Raw genomic sequence first — 19934 nt, 5'->3', positions numbered from 1 at the left:
AAATGTTGTTAATACATATACGGGGAATCAAATATACCGTAGATTTTTATGTATTTGTATTGTTTTGAACTGTTAAATATGCCAAGAACTGTCTATTTTGAACTGTGATCTTACATTAGATTCAATGGTTTGAGGATGGTTTTCTATTGTGAAACAGAAGATTCTTATGTTTTCGAATTGTTCCAAAAAGTGAATTACACGGTAAACGTATTGTTTTGGGTAGTAATTTTATTCATGGTTCCACATTTGATTCAATTGTTTTGGAATTGTTTTCTATTGTGAAACAGAACATACTGTTTGTACTGTATTTACATTGAATTCAATGGTTTGGGTATCGTTTTCTATTGTGATACCTTGTGTGATACAGAAGATTCTTATGTTTTTGAATTGTTTCAAACAGTGAATTGCACGGTAAACGTATTGTTTTGAGTAGTAATTTTATTACTGATTCCACATTTGATTCAATTGTTTGGGAATTGTTTTCTATTGTGATACACAAGATTCTTATGTTTTCATATTGTTCTTTGAGCACTGACTTAATTACACATTAGATTCTATTGTTTTGGAGTTGCTTTCAATTGTGATTACAGAACATATTGTTTTGCCTAATCCAAAGGTTTGGGAATTGTTTTCTATTGTGAAACAGAAAATTCTAATGTTTTGGAATAGTTTTATTTTACAAGCGATTATGAACATTTTGGCATGATTTGATCTATTTCTGCTTTTTAATTTTGTTACTGATTGCTTGAGAAAATTCTGAAAAACAGTGAATCTGAACTATCTTTATGCATTTGGACTAGAAGCTTGTATATTTCATGCTACATTCAGGGCAACATTTTTAAGAACACAGATCGAACAATTATCTAATATTTGGATCAATCATGTCGTAAATCGAGTAATGTTTAATTGCATTAATGATTGAAGCTTGGGCTCCCATGCCCCACTGGCCAGATAACTGGGTTTAGCAGACTAAGCATTATATGTGGCAACACTATAAGCGGCATGATGGAACCGTGCCTAAGCGCGCTAAGTGTTATTAGACCACTAATGTAGTTGCATTTAGTGGGTGATGAGGTACAAAAGTAACATTACAGCGTGCTTAACCATTATTGTAGAACTAAAAAAAACTCGATATACTACAACTTGAACCTATACTTGAACATCGTTCGAAGCCGTAAAATGCAAAATATTGCATAGATTAAGTTCGTTAAATGTTGACTATACACAAGCTTCTATATAGTTTGAATAGTTCTTCAAATATTTGAATCACTCATGTCTGAAGTAACGTCTAATTGCATTAATGGTCGAAGCTTAGGCTCCCATGCCCCACCAGCCAGATAACTGGGTTTAGCAAACTAAACACTATATGTGGCAACACTATAAGCGGCATAATGGAACCGTGCCTAAGCGCGCTAAGTGTTATTAGTCCACTAATGTAGTTGCATTTAGTGGGTGATGAGGTACAAAAGTAATATTACAGCGTGCCTTACCATTATTTTTCTAGCAATTAAAAACATCAGTTGAACTAAGTCCTCGAACACAGTACATACGTCTGTTTAATTCATCGAAAGATTTAAACTAGAATGTTATGTGTTCCAGGCTTAAAGAGTGAAACTAAATATATTAGAAGACCTTTCAGACTATAGCGTCCAAATGCAAAAGATTATTCTACCAATTGGAAAGTTTCAAATAAGTTTCAAATAAGTGAAATCAGTTACAAAGCAAAAAAAAATGCTTATAGAACACTGCTGAGAAGCAGGCTTTGTCCCAGTTGAAACGCAAGGCCAAGAAGAAGAGGTAATATTACAAGATTCGATAAATCTGTCTATCTATTCCTCGATCTATTCTATATATAAAAATGAATTTCTGTCCTTCTGTCTGACCCTTTATCGAATCGGAAACTACTGAACTGTGAACTTTCATACGATTCGAATATAAATCTTATAAACGAGCGGTATATATGAGGGGCCCAGAATCAAAGGGGTGTAAGTGATCATTTTGTGACCATATGCTGTGCATATCATAAAATTCTACAGATTTCAATCTTTCAGGAACTTTTTTTTTGACTTTGAAACACCATACATTTTGTATGGGACGGAAAATTGGTGAAAAACTTTAAACCTCATTTACTCGAAAGTGGGTTTTCGTCACTTACACCCCTTTGCTTCGAACCCCTTCATATGTATAGGTACACACTTGCCAAAGAGATCAGTGGGGTGTGAAATGCGCAATAACACTCACCTTCGGAAAGATTATTTACACTTTCCTGGGATGTATCTCCAGGAAGTTTCGCCGGATGTAAGCATCTTTGTACCTACTAGTAGTTCGACGACCCCTTCGGACTGGGTTCTTCCCTTGGCTGCGTCTGGCAGCGATCGTCTTCGACGAGTTCTCAATCGTTTCCTCCTCCTCCCAATTCCTTATGTCGTCGCTTTCACCCGATCCGACCGACCGTTTTCACATTATCTGCCAATGTCCCTTCCCCAGCACGACTTGAAGCTTCATTCTGCAACGGCTCCGGGAATCCCTACTCATCGGTCGAAAGCTTGCACTCTCCATCCCCAACCTCCTCCTCGTTAGACAAATTCGACAACAATCGATAGTTTCCCAGCAGCTGGTGCACGGCATGAACTGCTCGTACTCGATTATCCTGAAATCACACACATATAGAATAATTATAATTATTAATCCGTGTCTCGGAAACAATTCAATAATCACTCACCTCGAACCAAAAGTGGCTAGCCAGGATCTGAACAACGCTCTCGGTGTGTCAATATCGCAGATGCGCAGGGAGTTTCCGTATTTCGCATGCCGATAAAGCAACCCGACAGGACCTGGTCCGGATGTTTCTCAGAGCTGAGGGGCGTACATGTAAAATATACAACGTAATGTTGCAGAATCTAAATTAAATTTAGCTTTACTTACGTATTTTGGTAACAAATTCCAAAAATCTAGCTGCAAAAAAACACCACCGTCGTCGCCTTGTTTTGGTTTTTTAATATGACACACTTAAAAAAATTACATGGAAGTGTGTACGATTTACTCATTTCGAAAATTAAAATAAAAAAAGAACCCAAAAATATTTTTTTTTCTTTTTTTAAATCTTGCGTTCGATTTGAATAGGTCGTAAGTTTGCTGTGATTTCTACAGTTATTGTTCTCTTGCAGTAATGGTAGAATTATTTACTAAATTCCCTAAAAAGGGAAATCAAATGAAACAATACAATCTGATGTTAATCTATTGTTAGCCAATAGAAAATACTGTAACAATTGAATCTAATGTTAATCTATTGTAACGAAACAAATTCAAACAAGTACTCTACAATTCATTTACAATAGAATTCACTGTTAACATAAGAATCTATTGTTATTCTACAGTTTTTCCAATAGACTCAATGGTTCGTTTTTATCCGGGCGATGCTTGGCGTTTTCGTTTCCTTGGATGAATCGACTGCGAATTTGAACTCGCACTTGCTTCTGCCTGGTCAACACGAACCTCGTTAGATTGGGGTACCGACCCCTCATCACTAGGTATGGAAACCAGGCTCGCCCCTCGTTTATCCAGCGAAACAGCTCCCTCATCACTCTTGTTGCGACTCTCCTGTTGTACAAAGATGTTTGGTCTTGGCAATTCGCCAACGTTCTTACATGCTCTCAGTTGGTTGCGATGCGCGAGCAGGACCGCGCTTCCAATTTGAATCTGGAAAACATTCGTAGAATACTTTTTAATGGAAAACGCCTTGATCCAACGTAGATTATTATGCGGGTTATTATTTCTATACCATAGTTCGGTACCCTCAGAAAGTGCATCAAGCGGATCAACCGATCCCTTTGGGCCACATCCCTTATCTGATGAGTGCACAATCTCATCATTGTCTTTCTGTACTAACTGTTTCTTATAATGATTTTTTGGATTCAGTAGATCAACCAAAGTTTTCGGCTTATATGTAAATATCTTCTCAGCTGGAAAGCTTTCGTCCTTAGCTACACACGTATTCCTATAATTAATCAGGAACAGATTGATTTGGTCCTCCAGATTCAAATGGGCCAGCTCAGAATCGATCAAAAATTTCTTTAAAACATCTTTTACTGTTCTTACAAGTCGCTCTGCTTGCCCATTACTAGGTGGATTATATGGTGGGCTCTTAAAAACTTTAATCCCTTGTTTTTCTAGAAAATTCACAAACGCATACGAATTGTAAGGTGGCCCACCATCTGAAACTATTACGTCGGGTAGACCAAACCGTGCAAAAAATGCTACCAATTGTTTCAAAACCTGTCCACAATCTGTACCCTTCTTCATCCATTCTACTTCGATCCATTTCGAGTAACTGTCCACGATCAACAAAAACGTATGATGGGAAAAATAGAAAAAGTCTAAATGAATTCGACTGAATGGCCTTCCTGTTGGAGTCCACTTTGACTCAATCTTCGGTTTCTTAACTGTAGCCATGCTACCACAAACATCACAATCAGCCACTAGTTTCTGAATATGTGTATTGATGCCAAACCAATAAACGGATCGTCTGGCCAACTGTTTCATCTTTACCATCCCAACATGATTAGCATGCAGCAGCCTCAAAACATTTTTTTGTAATATTTGTGGTACAACTACCCTATCCTGGTACAAAAGACACCCATCCACGATTTCTAAATCATGCTGATTGGAAAACACGTCAATAAATTGTTTTTCTAATTTCTCTGGCCAACCATTTTTTAAAAATCCCATAATTGTTTGGAGAAACGTATCTTTTTTAGTTTCCTTTGCAATGATGTGACAATCGATAGGCAGCTCTTTACTGAAGTTAATACTTCGCACAAGATCCTGATCATATTCTTTTGGTACCATTTGTTCCAAAGGGAACCTAGAGCAGAAATCCGCATTTCTCATCTTGGCCGAACATCTGTATTGAATATCAAAATCATAAATGGATAGTTCTAGAATAAATCTTTGAAGCCGAGTCACATAGATTGAATTCCTACCAGATTTTCCAAATATTCCCACTAGCGGTTTGTGATCAGTAAAAATTTGAAACTTTTGTCCATACAAATATTTATGAATTTTTTTTACTGTACATACTAGAGCCAAAGCTTCTAAATGTAATATAGGGTAAGATTTTTGGGCGTCATTCAAACTAAAAGAGGTAAAATTTATTGGCCTTTCGATTCCATCGACTACGTGAGCAATCACTCCTCCTAATCCATAACTAGAAGGATCACTAATAACAACAATTGGTTTACTCGGGTCGTAAAATTCTAAAAAATCCGCTTCAACCAACGAATTTTTACTTTTTTTCAAATGCTTTCTGACAATTTGCGTCCCACACGAATTTTACACCGTTCCTCAACAGGTTGTACAAATGGTAAAGCTTGGAAGACAAATTGGGAATAAATTTATTGTAATAGTTTATGAGACCTAGGAATGATTTAAGTTCAGTCACATTTACAGGCCTTTTAGCATTTTTAATTGTGTCCAATTTGTCTTTGCATGGCAATAAACCATTCTTGCTAATGATGTGGCCTAAGTAATCCAAGCTTTCTACAAAAAATTTACACTTTTCCAAATTGACCTTGATGTTAGCCTTTTGAAGTCTTTCCAAAACAATAAACAATTTTCTCTTACAATCTTCTAAATCTCGTCCTGCAATCAAAACATCGTCCAAATAAACGCAAACATGTTCAATTCCATCCAAAACTTGTTCCATAACCTGTTGAAAGATTGACGCACTTGATGAGGCACCCTGTGGTAGTCTGTTGTACGTAAATAACCCTTTTGTAGTATTAATCACCATGAATTGTTTTGACCTCTCTGATAAACTCAGTTGTGTATAAGCCCCTTCTAAGTCCAATGCACAAAATACTTGACTTCCCGCCAGACTCGCAAAGATGTCTTGGGCTACCGGCAACGGATATGTATTAGGGATAATATATTTGTTAACTGAAACCTTACAGTCGATAACTAAACGTATATCGTCGTTCTTTTTCATAACTACTATCACCGGCGAAGCCCACTCACTTGTTTTAACAGGGGTGATGACATTCTCCTGCTGCAATTTTGTCAAATACTTACAAACTTTATTTTTCAGCCGATAAGAAACAGAATATATTCATAACCATAACCATGAACCATACTAGAACTCTTTGCCATACTGTTCTAAACTATTTATCACAGTACCCCAACAGTATAGTATAACATCTAAAGCAACAATAAACCAACAGTACCATGAATGAATTCAACAGTTTGATAGATAGTTCTCGGGCAAATTACAGTATGGGGAATAGGCGGTTAAGTTATGTTACAATAAAAAAACGCCAATTTTCTCGAACAAAATTTTTCGTTTGCAGTTTGTCAAAAGGTCAATATACTATCCATTTTTCTAGAACAGTAAAACTGTAAAATCGGGAAGAAAATTGGCAATGTATATGTAACTGTGGCTTTATTGTGCAATATGGTTCAAAGGTAATATAATATACAGTTGTGATGCAGTTGAAATGTAAAATAAAACTAGCAAAATATTTAAATAATTGAATTGTTTTTATTCAAACTACATAAAATAGAATTCATAAACCAAAATATTCTCATTTCACTCATCTTACCCCATGGAGTGCTGCAGTAAAAGCATGTAAAACATAGATACGTACAAATTGAAATAGTTTAAGCGGGTTTCCTTCTCGAGCTTCCAATCCGGCGGTTCGTAAACATCCTCTTTTCATTCTTTCAATAGAATACCAGCTCGACGTGACCATCACTACGGATAATCCTCAAACTCCTAGCTTCGTACTCAGATTTGTACCAGTTAGTCACCTCGATAACATCGTTGACCGGGTCGAGCCGATTTGGATCACCTCCTTATGCATCCGTATCGCATTGTGTAGGAGCGGTAGCACCGGAAGGGCTTCTTTTAGGGTAATAAGATGCTGGTTGAGATATGCTATAGTGTTGTAGGTGCGGAACTTTGAAATAGCCACCACGTTCGACTTGTAAATAGGTCCTAAAAGGGAAAGAAAATTCGTAAATGTTTAAAAAAAATGTTTAGTTTTCGAGGGAACAACTTACCAATTTCTCTCAAAATACATTCCCGATACCGGTGCAAAATAAACACGGAAGACTTCAGCCAACAAGAATACGGACCAGATAGGATGGAAAATTGACTGGGTTGCAGACCTCGCTTCAGACTGTTTCGAATCCACTGTGGGAGTTTTGAAGGGGTTGTATTAGTAAATAAACATGAATTTTCATTACTTACTGGAGGAATGCCCTTTCGAGCTGCTGGATTTCATGATGAATCCTAAAAAACTTAATGTAGCAACCGATTTTTACTGTGGATACGAATCGTTGATGGCAAATTTTGCTCTGCTTTTGCACTTTGTGAAAAACAAAACAAACAGCTTGCTGCATTTTTCAGTATAATGTCGCACACACAAACTAATGTGTGGAACTGTTTACCATACTGTTGCCTATGAGTAAAACATAATATAGTGTGCATGTGTTAGTTTGATGTTGAAATCCAAACACCAACTGTTTGACAGAATGTGGGCTAATATTTCGACTATTCCTTGCAACATATCTTTCAACAATGTGTGGACATCATAACATATTGTGACTTTTTGCTATGGGTTTGAAAAACCGTGCTATACAATCCAATGCTTCAGGTGTCATATTGTTGGACGTAAAGGAGACTGTTTGTGGTAAACTGACTCTAAGTGGTAGACGACATTTACTGTTTGGACCTCAAGGCTGAATGTTATTTTCTATGCGGATAAGCCTTCTTAAATATCGGCACGTCATTTTTTAAAACAAAATCTGCCTCATATCCCACTATGGGTGAGGAAAAATCTTTGGTAAAAACGCTAGCAAATTTTTCTTTAACTTCATTAACATATTCAATGCCTCGTCTTTCATTCAAATTATTAACCATCGATGAGCTTATGAAATAATTTCTCCAATTCGGATAAAATGTATCGAGCCAATCACGTCCCAGCAGTGGAGTGAAATGATTATCACAATCCAACACCAACAGATTACATTTACTTTCAACACCTCTATAATTGACTAAAACACTCGTTTCCCCTTCAATTAACAACTTTGCACCATTGACCACAATCAAATGTTTCGAGCATTTCTTTAGCTCATTGTTGAAATGTGAATAATAACAGGTTTTGTTCATTACCGTCACTGATGATCCACAATCAATTTCCATTTTAATAACCTTTTGCTCTATAGTCACATCTACCAAACATGGATTGCTTATTCTATTAATAAAAGTCACTAAGTTGCATGCATAATTACCTTGATCCATGTCACTGTCGCTGTCCGAGTCCCTAGTGTTCATCCTGTCCAGTAACTCGCTAAGATGGCGATCAACGCTGGGCTCTTGTACCGACGTATCCAAATGATTCACTGCTTCTTTCTGTAAATGCTTTAGTTTGAAGCACCTACGCTTGATGTGGCCTTTAATCCCACAATAGTCACAAGTCAGGTCTGCATATCTCGAGGGCAGGGAATGAAATTATCAGCAAATTGAGACGAAAAACGGCGTTTTTCGAGCAACCGATTTTTTCTGTTTTTACTTTTCCTGTGAGAAATGATTATCGGTCGTTGCTGGTTGTCCCCGATCAAAGATAGCCGAAAACTGGAAATCGCTCTTTTCATTTTCGCTATCTAACTTTATCACCTGCAAAGTTATCGCGATAATTATCAGAAGGCAAATAACAAAAATTTGCCGCTAACGGGATTCGGACCTAGACCCTCCACAAAAATGTGTATGAGCGCGCACCATAACCACTCGACCACACAAGCTGCTCGTGAGAGGACAGAAATTTTATACATAAAAGCTACAGCCGGTGACGACGGGACTACGAAAAGGCGAACAAAGAGCAGAAAGCAAACCAGTCAACTTTTCATTGCTGATGATAATCGATTTTCGGCGCTGCGAAACGAGTGAAAACACATTCTCGGGAGAAACCCGGGTCTGAATTTATCGCACGTCTTTTTTCGCCGATAATGCGTGTGGGAGAGTTTTCTACTATCGCGATCGTGATCGATAATTTCATTCCCTGCTCGAGGGTTGTCTTCCGTCGTCGCGACGCCAGTCCTTGGAGTGACGGTTGTCCATTTGGGCTCTATTCCGGTATTTGTAGTCAAATTGTCCGCGATATGGCTGTTTGTAACCTAATCTAGTCTTGACCGGTCTGCGTTCTCCTTCCTCATCCTCAATATGGCGTGGACTATTTTTTGCTAAGTCAAACACCCTAGCCAATTTATTGAAACTTCTACCAGCTGGATTTGGATTGCGGTTGCGAAGGGACGCTACCAGAGCTGACGCACCACCGGAACCAATCGTCCTGGCATTTGCTCCCGCAATCTCCCAAGTGGCAATGAGTTTCTCGGCGCTTTGTAATGTTAAGTTTTCTTCGTTTAGAAGACGTTGTATTAATGCGCCGTCGGTTAGCCCTGCTAAAACTCGATCCCTAATAGCCACCTGCTTGAATTCGCCAAAAGAGCAAAATTCGGCCTGAAGCTTTAACGAGAGCACGAAATCTTCAGCCGTTTCGTCCTGTTGCTGGACTCTAGAATTGAATTTCATACGCTGGACCAAATCGGATTCGGTTTTATCCAGACGTGCTTTCAGCTTAGCTACCATGTCTGGATAAGTAACTTCAGACAGGCTTTCTCTTGGGTAAAGTAAACGAAGCTCCGAAAAAATTATCGGTCCACTTAAAGGAATCAAATAAGCCTTTTTGTTCTGATCAGTAATCGCATTAATGACAAAAGAATATTCCAGGCGTTCCAGCCAGTCTGAAAACGAACAACCTTTACGGTATGGCTCAATAGTAACCGCCATAGTAGCCATATTCTATATTGTTACAATAGGTTCAATGAGTCAACAATAGTTTGTGTGTTCCAATTCAGGATGGCAGAAACCAAATTAGAAAAAGCAACTCAATTAAAGAATAATAAGAAGGGTAGTTAAACTTTTGGACTCACCACAAACTACAACACGTTCGATGCCGATGAATATACGCTGGCGCCGAAAGCTTGCTTCACCCCAGCCAAATCCTTGAAGCCGGTTGGGAATGGCCGTTGATACCCAAGCAACTACTCCTAGAGGTAGTTTTCGGGTCTTGCAGGAAATACGTTTCACCACGGAACACGTTTAAGACTCGGAAACAATCCTGGATTCCACTTTTAGGCTTGTTGATGCGCGGTTCCAAGCGTGTTTGCAAAGGAAACAAGAACAAAAGCTTTCTCTTTCTTGCAAAACAATTGTCCTATGAAAGAAACAATAGAACAATGGCTGAACCGACGCGGTTTTTACAAGAAACGACAATGAGTTGCTAAAAAGCACAGATCACTAGACTCCTGCGTTTCATTGCACACTTTCACTATAAAGCCTGATATGATGATGCAAAAGACCCAACCTCAGTTTTGCAATCTTATCGCTGGTATCTAAACTATTCCGTTGTCCGTCTCAAAATCCTGTTGCGTAGCTGTGTCCGATTATCAATCCTTTGTTATCCTGTTCACCAAAATCCAATAGTATCCAAATCGTAGTCCTTTATCTCGCCGCCACTGTTAATTTCCGTGTTCCAATGATAACTATTTCTGGAGCTCGATTTGAATAGGTCGTATGTGCTTTTGTCGATATAAAATTCGATCATTTTATTTTAGTCATTGTAGCAATATGGCAGATATTTTGCAAACTTTTAATGATGGAACAGAAAGCCTGTTTTGTGAGGATTCTGCTGTATGTATAAACTTTGCTCAATTTCAACGGTTTTCGGTATAATAAGCGAATCTAACTGATCGAATTTTTAATCGACAAAAGCACATACGACCTATTCAAATCGAGCTCCAGATTTCACTATAGAAGGTTTGGGGGGTATTTCTTCCGGGTAAAAGATGACTGGTTTGTTTGGCTTTCACTAATCGAATGAGACCTCAGTCTCGAATGTATTGCCACTCATCGATTTCAACATAAGCTTGTTTGAGTTTACAATGTTGTCATTCCGGCTTTTGACATGAGAGGTGCGTTCTCAGAACAAACACTCTAAACTAGATTCAATAAACTCGAGCTGGACATAACAGAAATCATCCATACTTTCCTCGGAAATATCTCGGAGATTCCTCCAAAAAAGTTCATCGGGGATTCCTCCAGAAGTTCCTTGGGAATTTCTTCGAGATACCACTGCATTTATCCCAGGAGTTCCATGGGTATATCTCCAAGGAGTTTCTGGGAAATTTCTCCAGGAATACCAGGAAAAAAATGAATTCCTCAAAGAGCTTCTCGGAAATTCCTACAAGAGTTCCTCGGCATTTATTCCAGGAGTTCGCTGCGAAACTGTCAAAAAGCTCCCAGGAGTTGCCCTGAGCTATCCTAACCGTAGCCAATGCCCAAACTAGGCAACATTATACTCTTTACAGTCACAGCACAAAAAAGAACAGCATCAATAAAACCAGATCCATATCTAGCAAAACATCCTATCATATGAAATACTGTTCCATATGCATACAGAAAGGTTATTCAAACACGTACAAATGTAAACCATATTCAAAATCAGCCTTTAACGCTAGTTTATCAGGTGTCAGATTTTCTAAACTTCTAGGTGTTTAAGATGTTCTAGGATGTCAATGATGTTTCAAACCCAATTACTCATATTTTTCCCTAATAGAGCAGTAAGTTTGCAATCATCAAAATTAACTTCTTTTCCCGATCAGCCTAGATAGCTGTGTAGTGTCGGTAGCGGTTGTATCAATTGGCTAAGAATAACACTACGGACCACCTGTTCCAGGGGTAAAAGTCCACTAATCAGGGAACCCCAATCCAAGGTGTCAGGCGACCCGTGCTGATGGATGAATGGTTGAGCGGGTTTAAAATATGCTCGATCTTTTACGGAGCCCGTAACGTAGGTAGATCGCCTTTATGTGTTGCGTTACGGTTCAAGATCTACCAAACCGAACCCTAGTGACATCCGGTTTGTCAAGTTGGGGTAATGTGTTTTGGTTATAAGGATTCATAGTACAAAGTCCTTGTTACTGGTGACAGTTTCTAAAATTGCATTTATTCTGCCTTGCTGATAGTTAAAGAATCGGACTTTGCCCACCCGAGACTACACTTGATGTTAGGAAAACAAACATGCTTTACGTATCTAATTGCGTACTAACCTATCAAGGACTGTTAAGTTCTGGTAATTCAAGGACTCACGTGCATTCTTATTGCAGAACACATTCTCTAATTTGACAGAGTTTTGCAACTAGCCTAAAGTCCCGGGTTTTTCTTTGTTGTCCTGGGACTAAACTAGAAGCAAGACATGGATGGGGCTAGAGTACCACCGTTTTGTTTTTCTCAGAATTCAAATAGATTGTGTTTGATTAGGGGCGCTCTTTCGCTGGGATTTAAATCTCTATGAAAACGGGACCTTTTTATCTCAATCTATTTCTTGCACCTCTGGGATAACAAAACAGGAACTGTACAGAAATCGATGCTTCATTGCCTCTCAATGACAATGGAGTAGTACGACATGCACTAAATACTAAGGATACGGGTAATGCCACAAAAGATCTAAATACTGGTCGCAGTGGCTCACCCGAACAGAAAAAAAAAAGTTTGCAAGAACTGCAATTACCCATATAGCCCCAGCTGTAAATACGGTGGAAAATTTCCTTAACTTCCTCGCGCATACAGTATTTTCGTGCCTGCCACACGATATACACATCTGTTGAGCAAATATTCCCCCCTTGATTTAGAAAAAAACACGATATACACATGCAAAATGGTCATTGACAGAGGAAGCTGTTAGTTAATAATAACTCTGTAAGTGCTAATAGATAAAATTATAATTAAAAAAAATCGATTTTATATCTCTTACTGTGTAACGGTCGCCATGTAATATTCACCGTGAATATCATTGGGATTTTTCGGAGGTGGTCCGTGACATTTACCTTAAATATTCGGAAAATAGCAGTTTTTCCGTGACTTTCTTGCAGAACTGGTCTAGCTGCACAAGTTTTTCATATACCATATTCTCAGGTTCAGCTTCTAAAATGAGCTGTAGGAGATTGAATTTAGATATGGCGAAATGAATTTTTCAACACTGCATGTAATTATGTTAACATAATTATCCTGCAATTGCAGGGACTTATCGCGTTTAGTATGTATACCGGCGTATCTGAAATGATCGATTTCAATTCATCGATATTCGCTTCGGATTATTCCATAAAATATGGTAAGTATTATTATGTGTAGAGAATGCAACAATGACAATGGCTTGCGTGAGGTAGTGTATCATCCTAATTTGGGCACTTTCCGCCAGAAAAAGCTGGCTACTCCAACTAAAGCCGTTTTGTCTTAATATTTTTCACATAAAAAGTAATAATAAATTTTGGATGCAATGCTGTAGGATACAAAGGTTTAAATTTGTTATCATTGTGATCAATATGGAAATATAAATGTCGTGAAGTCAATTTGTGCTTGCAGAACTTAATCATGCTATTCAAAAGGTTTATTAATTTTATCACTATTATAGCATTTGGTAAGACGATCAAGTTAGCATAGGTTAGTTCGGCACTTATTGTAACATTCCACATCGAGATACGCAATTGATGATACGGATTGCTGTTCATTTATCCTGAGTACTACCACACTGTATGGATTGCTTTGAAACTAATTCAGTGAAAGACTTCAAGTATAGGTTTTCAGCGTAAATGAGTTTATGGACCACTGTGCTATCAATACGTTTTTAGTTTTTGTTTGTGAATCATCCCATCTGTTTTAGTTCATGCCATGGAAGCACTACGTGCATTTCTCAGGGACACACTTCCCAGGAGATCATGGACCGGGCCTAAACTAGAGAAATTAGTGCAGCAGTTATTTTTCATCGGTAAAGGGATGAAAACTGGGTTTATTTGGGACATTGGAACGTTTGATCCGGATTCGGCAAATAGTTTGCTGATCAGTTTGAAAACTGCTGGCTTAGTTGAAGAGGCCCTGGCCGTTTTGAAAATCGGTGACGATTTCGGATTTTTTGATGTTATGGCCTTGAAAACGTTGAAATTTGATCGATTTAGTTTTATTGATGTATCTAAATGTTTGTCTGTTCCTAATGTTATATCAAAGTCGAGTGAAACAAGTTTATCGATTCAGATAATGTTAGACGAAGTAGTGCAACAAATAAGCATGGTGAAACCAAATGAAATTTTAGTTCTAGATTTGAATCCAGATTTAACCTGTTTTCCAACGGTTTTCGGAATGCTTATAGGATATCCGGTTGTGTATTGGTATAACCGTAGCGAGGCGGATGAGAATTGTCTTGCTGGATTGAACTTGGAGGTTTTTCAAGTTGGATCGATGGATTCCAAAAATGAGAAGGGTGCTGTTGGGACTCCAACGATTTCCTTTAGTGTTCCCAGCTGCGTCCTGTTGGACAGAAAGGTTCAGCAATCTCTTGAAGCATGGAGGAAGACCGTTAATGATTGTGGGTTCGAAATTGTACATTTTGTCAAAAGTTTAGAAATAGTAATACTTTAGTTTTAATAGATTATAATTATTCAATTAAGCTTTTACAAATATATTGAAAACTTTTAAAATGCTTCTAGAGATTTTATTATTCTGTCAAGATATCACCTTCTTTCTTTTTTTACTTTTTCTATTGTATTCGTTATCATTTACTTGTTTACCAATTACACTAGTTTACAGCATTTTTGAACTCGGTAAGCCGATGATTGTTTTTGGTGTAGAATCATGCCCTGAGTTCGAAAACACGAAGGAAAAAAAATACAGTAGAGCGGAAATTTTTTCGACTTTCCATACAAGGTTGATGATTTGAAATCGATTTTTGTTCTATTTTTAAGCAAAGTCGCTCACTTCACACATCTCATTCTCCGTAACCAATGCTCCGATTGAGCTGATTTTTTTACTGTAACACGCCTACATATGATATGTCAAATAAACGTTGAGAAAGAATTTTTAAATTATTTTTTTCTTATTGAAAAAAAAATACATTTCTTCATATAATTTTGGAAATTTTGCTAAAATTTCAGGAGATCGTCCCCAAAACTCGCCAATATCTTGAATTTCATCAATCTGACGCAAAGCCTGTATTCAGATGATCGAATGGTATTATATTCAGCTTTCAATTTATGGAAAAAGATTTAAAATTGGTTGAGAAAAACGCAAGATATTTGAATTTTATTAAATTCCATATTTTAAAAAGTAGTAAAACTTGATATTGAGCTAACACTCAAAAACTGTTCTACTTTAATTTTTTTTAAAGCGCGGTTTCGAAATCAGCGCTAAATTATGCTTCAAAAATTTTGGTCGTTGACAGAAGTTCACGACTTTCGTTTTATTTTGTAAACTAGTGTTATGAATACAAAGTTTGTCGAAGTACTACTTCCTCCTTTCGATAACCGCATTTTCGGCCATTCGTGAAGATACTTGTGTTATCATTCCTGCACGAAGCCTTTGCGAGTTTTGTTGAGCTTCTGGTAGGCCCTTACGTGTTTCTTGAGAATGGATCAGCAGTTTCATTCGCTCCCTTAATTTGTTACCTTCATCTTTCTTTGAACAGATAGAGTCGTCGGATTATTCCTTGAGTTTCCATTATATGCCTGATTACACAAGTTTACAAAATAAAACGAAAGTCGTGAACTTCTGTCAACGACCAAAATTTTTGAAGCACAATTTAGTGCTGATTTCGAAACCGACTTTCAAAAAATTTAAAGTAGAACAGTTTTTGAGATTTAGCTCAATATCGAGTTTTGCAACTTTTTAAAATATGTAATTTACTGAAATTCAAATATATTGCGTTTTGTTCAACCAATTTTAAATCTTTTTCCATAAATTAAAAGCTGAATACAATACCATTCGGTCATCTGAATACAGGTTTTGCGTCAGATTGATGAAATTCAAGATATTGGCGAGTTTTAGGGACGATCTTCTTAAATTTTAGCAAAATTCCCTAATTTTTTTGAAGAAATGTATTTTTTTCAATAAGAAAAAAACAACTTAAAAATTATTTCTCGACGTTTATTTGACATATCATATGTAGGCGAGTTACAGTAAAAAATTCAGCTCAATCGGAGCATTGGTTACGGAGAATGAGGTGTGTGAAGTGAGCGACGTTGCTTAAAAATAGAACAAAAATCGATTTCAAATCATCAACCTTGTATGGAAAGTCGAAAAATTTTCCGCTCTACTGTAATTTTTTTCCTTCGCGTTTCCGAACTCAGGGCATGATTCTACACCAAAAATGATCATCAGCTTACCGAGTTCAAAAATGCTGTAAACTAGTGTTATATGCTTTATTCACTGTCATAAAAATTACTGACGAGTTCTGTATTTTTCGCTTGTTTCTCTTCCCCTTACTCAGCTATGGGCGCTCGCTAGAGGCATCGATCTGCTTCGAGCGAGTTCTTCTGCAGGATCCCAAATATCTTAAGGCATATCAAAATCTTCAGAACACCAAATGTGAGCTGGTCGAGCGATGGCACTTCCGAATGTTGAACGACGAGGTGCGCAACGCCGCCTACCGGGCGGCCATCGAGAACCAAATCAAAGCCGGTCACGCCGAGGTGCTGGACATTGGAACCGGGACGGGGTTGCTGTCGTTGTATGCGTTGAACTGCGAAGGCATCCGGAAGGTTGCTGCTTGTGATGGTTCGGAGATTATGGTGCAGATAGCGCGGGATGTCTTCGGGGCGAATGGGTTGAGCGATCGGATTTGTCTGTTCCAGAGTTTCTCACAGGATTTGAAGATCGGGGATAAGTTTTCGCTGATTGTGACCGAAACGCTGGATTCGGGGGCTTTCGGAGAAGGAATCTTGGAGACGTTGATACACGCGAAGAAGAGTCTGCTACTTCCGGAGGGGAGGATCATTCCTAGTCAGGTGATTTTGTACGTGTCCGGGTATAGGTCACGTGCACTAACCGCAAGCAATATTCTGATCAACGAAGCTTTTAGCAGTGATTTTAATCTACCGAGCAATTGCTTGATTTCACGCGAGGGAATCAAGTGCTATGACGCGGAGGATGTAAGTAGAATTAAGGCAAATGATGACTTTGAGTTCGTCACGGATACCGTTCGGACGATGACTGTCGATTTTAATGATCTCGAGTGCTTGGAAAGATGTCAGAATGGGCTCGAGGAGTGCAAATTCGAGCTTACTTGTTTGGATGATGGTATTTTAGATGGTTTTGTGGTTTGGTTTGATCTTATGTTGGATGAAGAGAACAAAATCAGTACGGATCCAACGACCAACACATGCTGGAATCAAGCAATATTCAAATTGAACCAAAGGCTCCCCGTCATCAAGGACCAGCAACTCCCCTTGGCAATGTCTTGTAAGGACGGAGCCTTAGCCATATCTCATAATCTCAATTCCATGGATAATCAAATCTGCATCGATGAGCACGTATTGGAGTTTCTCAACGACTCCGAATATTACACAAAATTAATCACTGATCTTGAAGATCTAGACGATCTAGAGAAGGTCCTCGATCTTTCTCTTTTCCCCTATGCGGGATTAAAACTTCTCAAAGAAGGAAAAACCTCCATGCTGTTCTGCTTGGACAGAGCGGAAGACCTCATTGAGTTCATCGCCAATCAAAACGACATTCCAATGTCTGCCATAATGCTGCTAAGCTCCCTACCTGAAGCATTCCTCCTCAACGATTACACCCTGGATCTAATCATTCTCCAAGCAGTAGACGTATTCGGCCAGATCAACAGCGAACACTTCTGCCAGTATCAATCCCTCTTCCCAAAACTCAAACCCACCGGATCGATCGTCCCTTCGCAAGTTGAGCTCCACAGCAGCCTAATCCATTCCAATTGGATCGTCAAGTGCTGCCGCGTCGAGAATCCAGAACTCCATCAATTCCATATCGATCGCTATCTGTCAACACTGGAAACTGAGAACCATCTCGATCTGGGTCCCTTCACCTACGAGAATCTCTCCGAACCGACCAAGCTGGCCGAGGTGCACTTCGACGGGAAGCTTCACGAGGTGAACACGGAGTTGACCCTCATCGAACCCCAAGACCCGGAACATATCCACGCCATATTGTACTACTATCAGATCGAATTTCTGCCGCAGAAGGAATCCCTCAGCACCCATCGGGCGCAGAGCTTCGCCAAGCAGTCGGCTTTTATCATTCCCAAAGATGCATTCCAGCGTAAGGAGAAACCGGATGGAGATGGCGGCGAGGAACCACCCAAAGTGGACAAAGTCAGCATCAACATAGTGCAGAATCATGGAGTTATCAAGTGCGATCTGCTTGACTGTCAGTAGGAACGATGTTCTATATACATTTAAAATTATTATATACAGTACCCCCTAACCTATATATACAGAGCATCGCGTAGATATTAAAAAGAATACACTCGCACTTCTTTGCAACACAACAAGTGATGATTGAAACACTTTGAGTCCCCCGTGACCCAGAGATATTGAAGAGAATTGAATTATAGTCATTTTTAGAGACGCAACAACAAGCAAGTCATTACCCCAAGCAACACATACACTTTCTGAGGACCCTACCTACCTAGAGTACCTGTAGTATATTGCAGAATAGAAGAACACCGGTGTTTGTTGGGAGTGGTGGAGATATCACAGCCCTCTATGGTTTGATGGCAGTTGAAGAATATGGTTAGTGAACGGTAAAATCAAAACTTCTGGACCTCTGGCAATGGAGGAAGTACAAATTTCTTCATTATATGATCAATAACGGTGTCGACCACGTCTTTACGTTTATCGGAGAAGGTAAGAAATGTTAGTTAAACAAAGAGATTTAATTATGGAAGTTAGTCCTTTACATGTACTGGAAAAAGAACAATAACGTTTCGCCTCGATTTACCCAGGGAAGGGTCTGGGACCATTTGGGCAGGAGCACCTATTTTGGGCACTTGCTGCTATAACCCAGTCAATTTCATACCAATTGATATATGGGTCTCCAGTTACCCTAGTGGTTAAGGCTATGGATCGCCAATCCATTGCCACACAATGTACAAATTCATGCAATGACAGGCAAAGAAAGCCCTTCAATTAATAACTTAACTGTGGAAGTGCTCTATGAATACTAAGTTGAAGTGAGGCAGGCCAAGTTCCAATGCGAACGTCGAGCCACAAAGAAGAAGAAGAAGTGAAATTAATTTTTGTACATTCCAAAAATTAAGTCAATTGGTAGCAAATTGACTGAGTTACAGCAGCAAGTGCCCAAAATAAGTGCTCCTGTCGAAATGGTCCCCGACCAAATCACTTTTAACAAAGGCGTGTCATCATTTTGCGATCTTCGACAAAGTTATTTGGCATATACCTAGTTTAGTTACCTTCAAGAATACCGAAAGTAGTAATAACTGAACACTTACAGCGCCAATGGTAAATTTGTGATTTCGGCATACGTTTGGCCAAATTTTTTCCACACTAACCTCAAGATTGACCCAGTCAACCAGTGATCGTATAAGATGTTGAATAAGATGTTAAAGTGGAGGCGATATTCGTACATTTTACATGCGCCTTAATGGAGACATGCACGCATAAGGCATATATGGCCTCACTTTATCATTTTATGCAACATCTTACGATTACTGGTTGCCTGGGGACTTTATCGATTTTGCTAATATTTTGACCGGACCTGGGAGTCCAAAACATCTGATTCAGGGTGTAAGACTTTGCATTTATCGAATTTTATGTTTTTCATATAAGTCTGGGCCACCCTACTCCGAATGCTTACATGGTGTTCCGTAGAAGACCACCGGTCTTATAAACGTTTTGCACGTCGTCTACAAAGCACACAAATTGGCCGAATTTGACTGTATTGTTCGCGGGGCTCGTTACATTAGTCTACTTTCCGAAGGACCATGGAGCACAGTTGAGCTTAGAGTTCTTCACTGGTACTTGGATGTTGATCAGTCGAGACGCTTAGGCTTGCAGAA

General features: G+C 38.8%; 3 protein-coding genes and 1 long non-coding RNA gene across 4 annotated transcripts in view; 2 read left to right on the top strand and 2 right to left on the bottom strand.

The window, feature by feature from the left end:
- LOC109413765 (protein arginine N-methyltransferase 9) overlaps positions 1-18579 on the top strand; it is a 30000-nt gene extending 11421 nt beyond the window's left edge. Inside the window, exon 2 of the mRNA XM_019687501.3 lies at positions 16371-18579. Coding sequence (XP_019543046.3) covers positions 16371-18291 — 1921 coding nt within the window. The 3' untranslated portion in view covers positions 18292-18579. The remainder of the gene's footprint in view (positions 1-16370) is intronic.
- The window catches only part of LOC109622675 (uncharacterized), a 517321-nt gene that overhangs the window by 76053 nt on the left and 421334 nt on the right, over positions 1-19934 (top strand). The window lies entirely within an intron of this gene.
- On the bottom strand, positions 1800-3063 carry LOC134286548 (uncharacterized). The gene is made up of 3 exons (XR_009996902.1): positions 2926-3063; positions 2723-2856; positions 1800-2650 (listed from the first exon to the last, which is right to left on the bottom strand). It is a non-coding gene; the product is annotated as an uncharacterized LOC134286548 (long non-coding RNA).
- Positions 9050-10238, bottom strand: LOC134288785 (uncharacterized). The gene is made up of 2 exons (XM_062854660.1): positions 9988-10238; positions 9050-9856 (listed from the first exon to the last, which is right to left on the bottom strand). Exon 2 carries the CDS (start codon positions 9851-9853, stop codon positions 9050-9052), a length of 804 nt encoding a protein of 267 aa, XP_062710644.1. The 5' UTR covers positions 9854-9856; positions 9988-10238.

Source organism: Aedes albopictus, chromosome 2 (genome assembly GCF_035046485.1).
Source record: "Aedes albopictus strain Foshan chromosome 2, AalbF5, whole genome shotgun sequence".
NCBI lineage: Eukaryota > Metazoa > Arthropoda > Insecta > Diptera > Culicidae > Aedes > Aedes albopictus.
The sequence above is the reverse complement of the archived record's forward strand: the minus strand, read 5'-3'. Positions and strand labels throughout refer to the sequence as shown.

Excerpts from the sequence above, each read along its gene's own strand:
- LOC134288785 (XM_062854660.1), bottom strand. The coding sequence starts at position 9,853 with ATGGCTACTATGGCGGTTACTATTGAGCCATACCGTAAAGGTTGTTCG.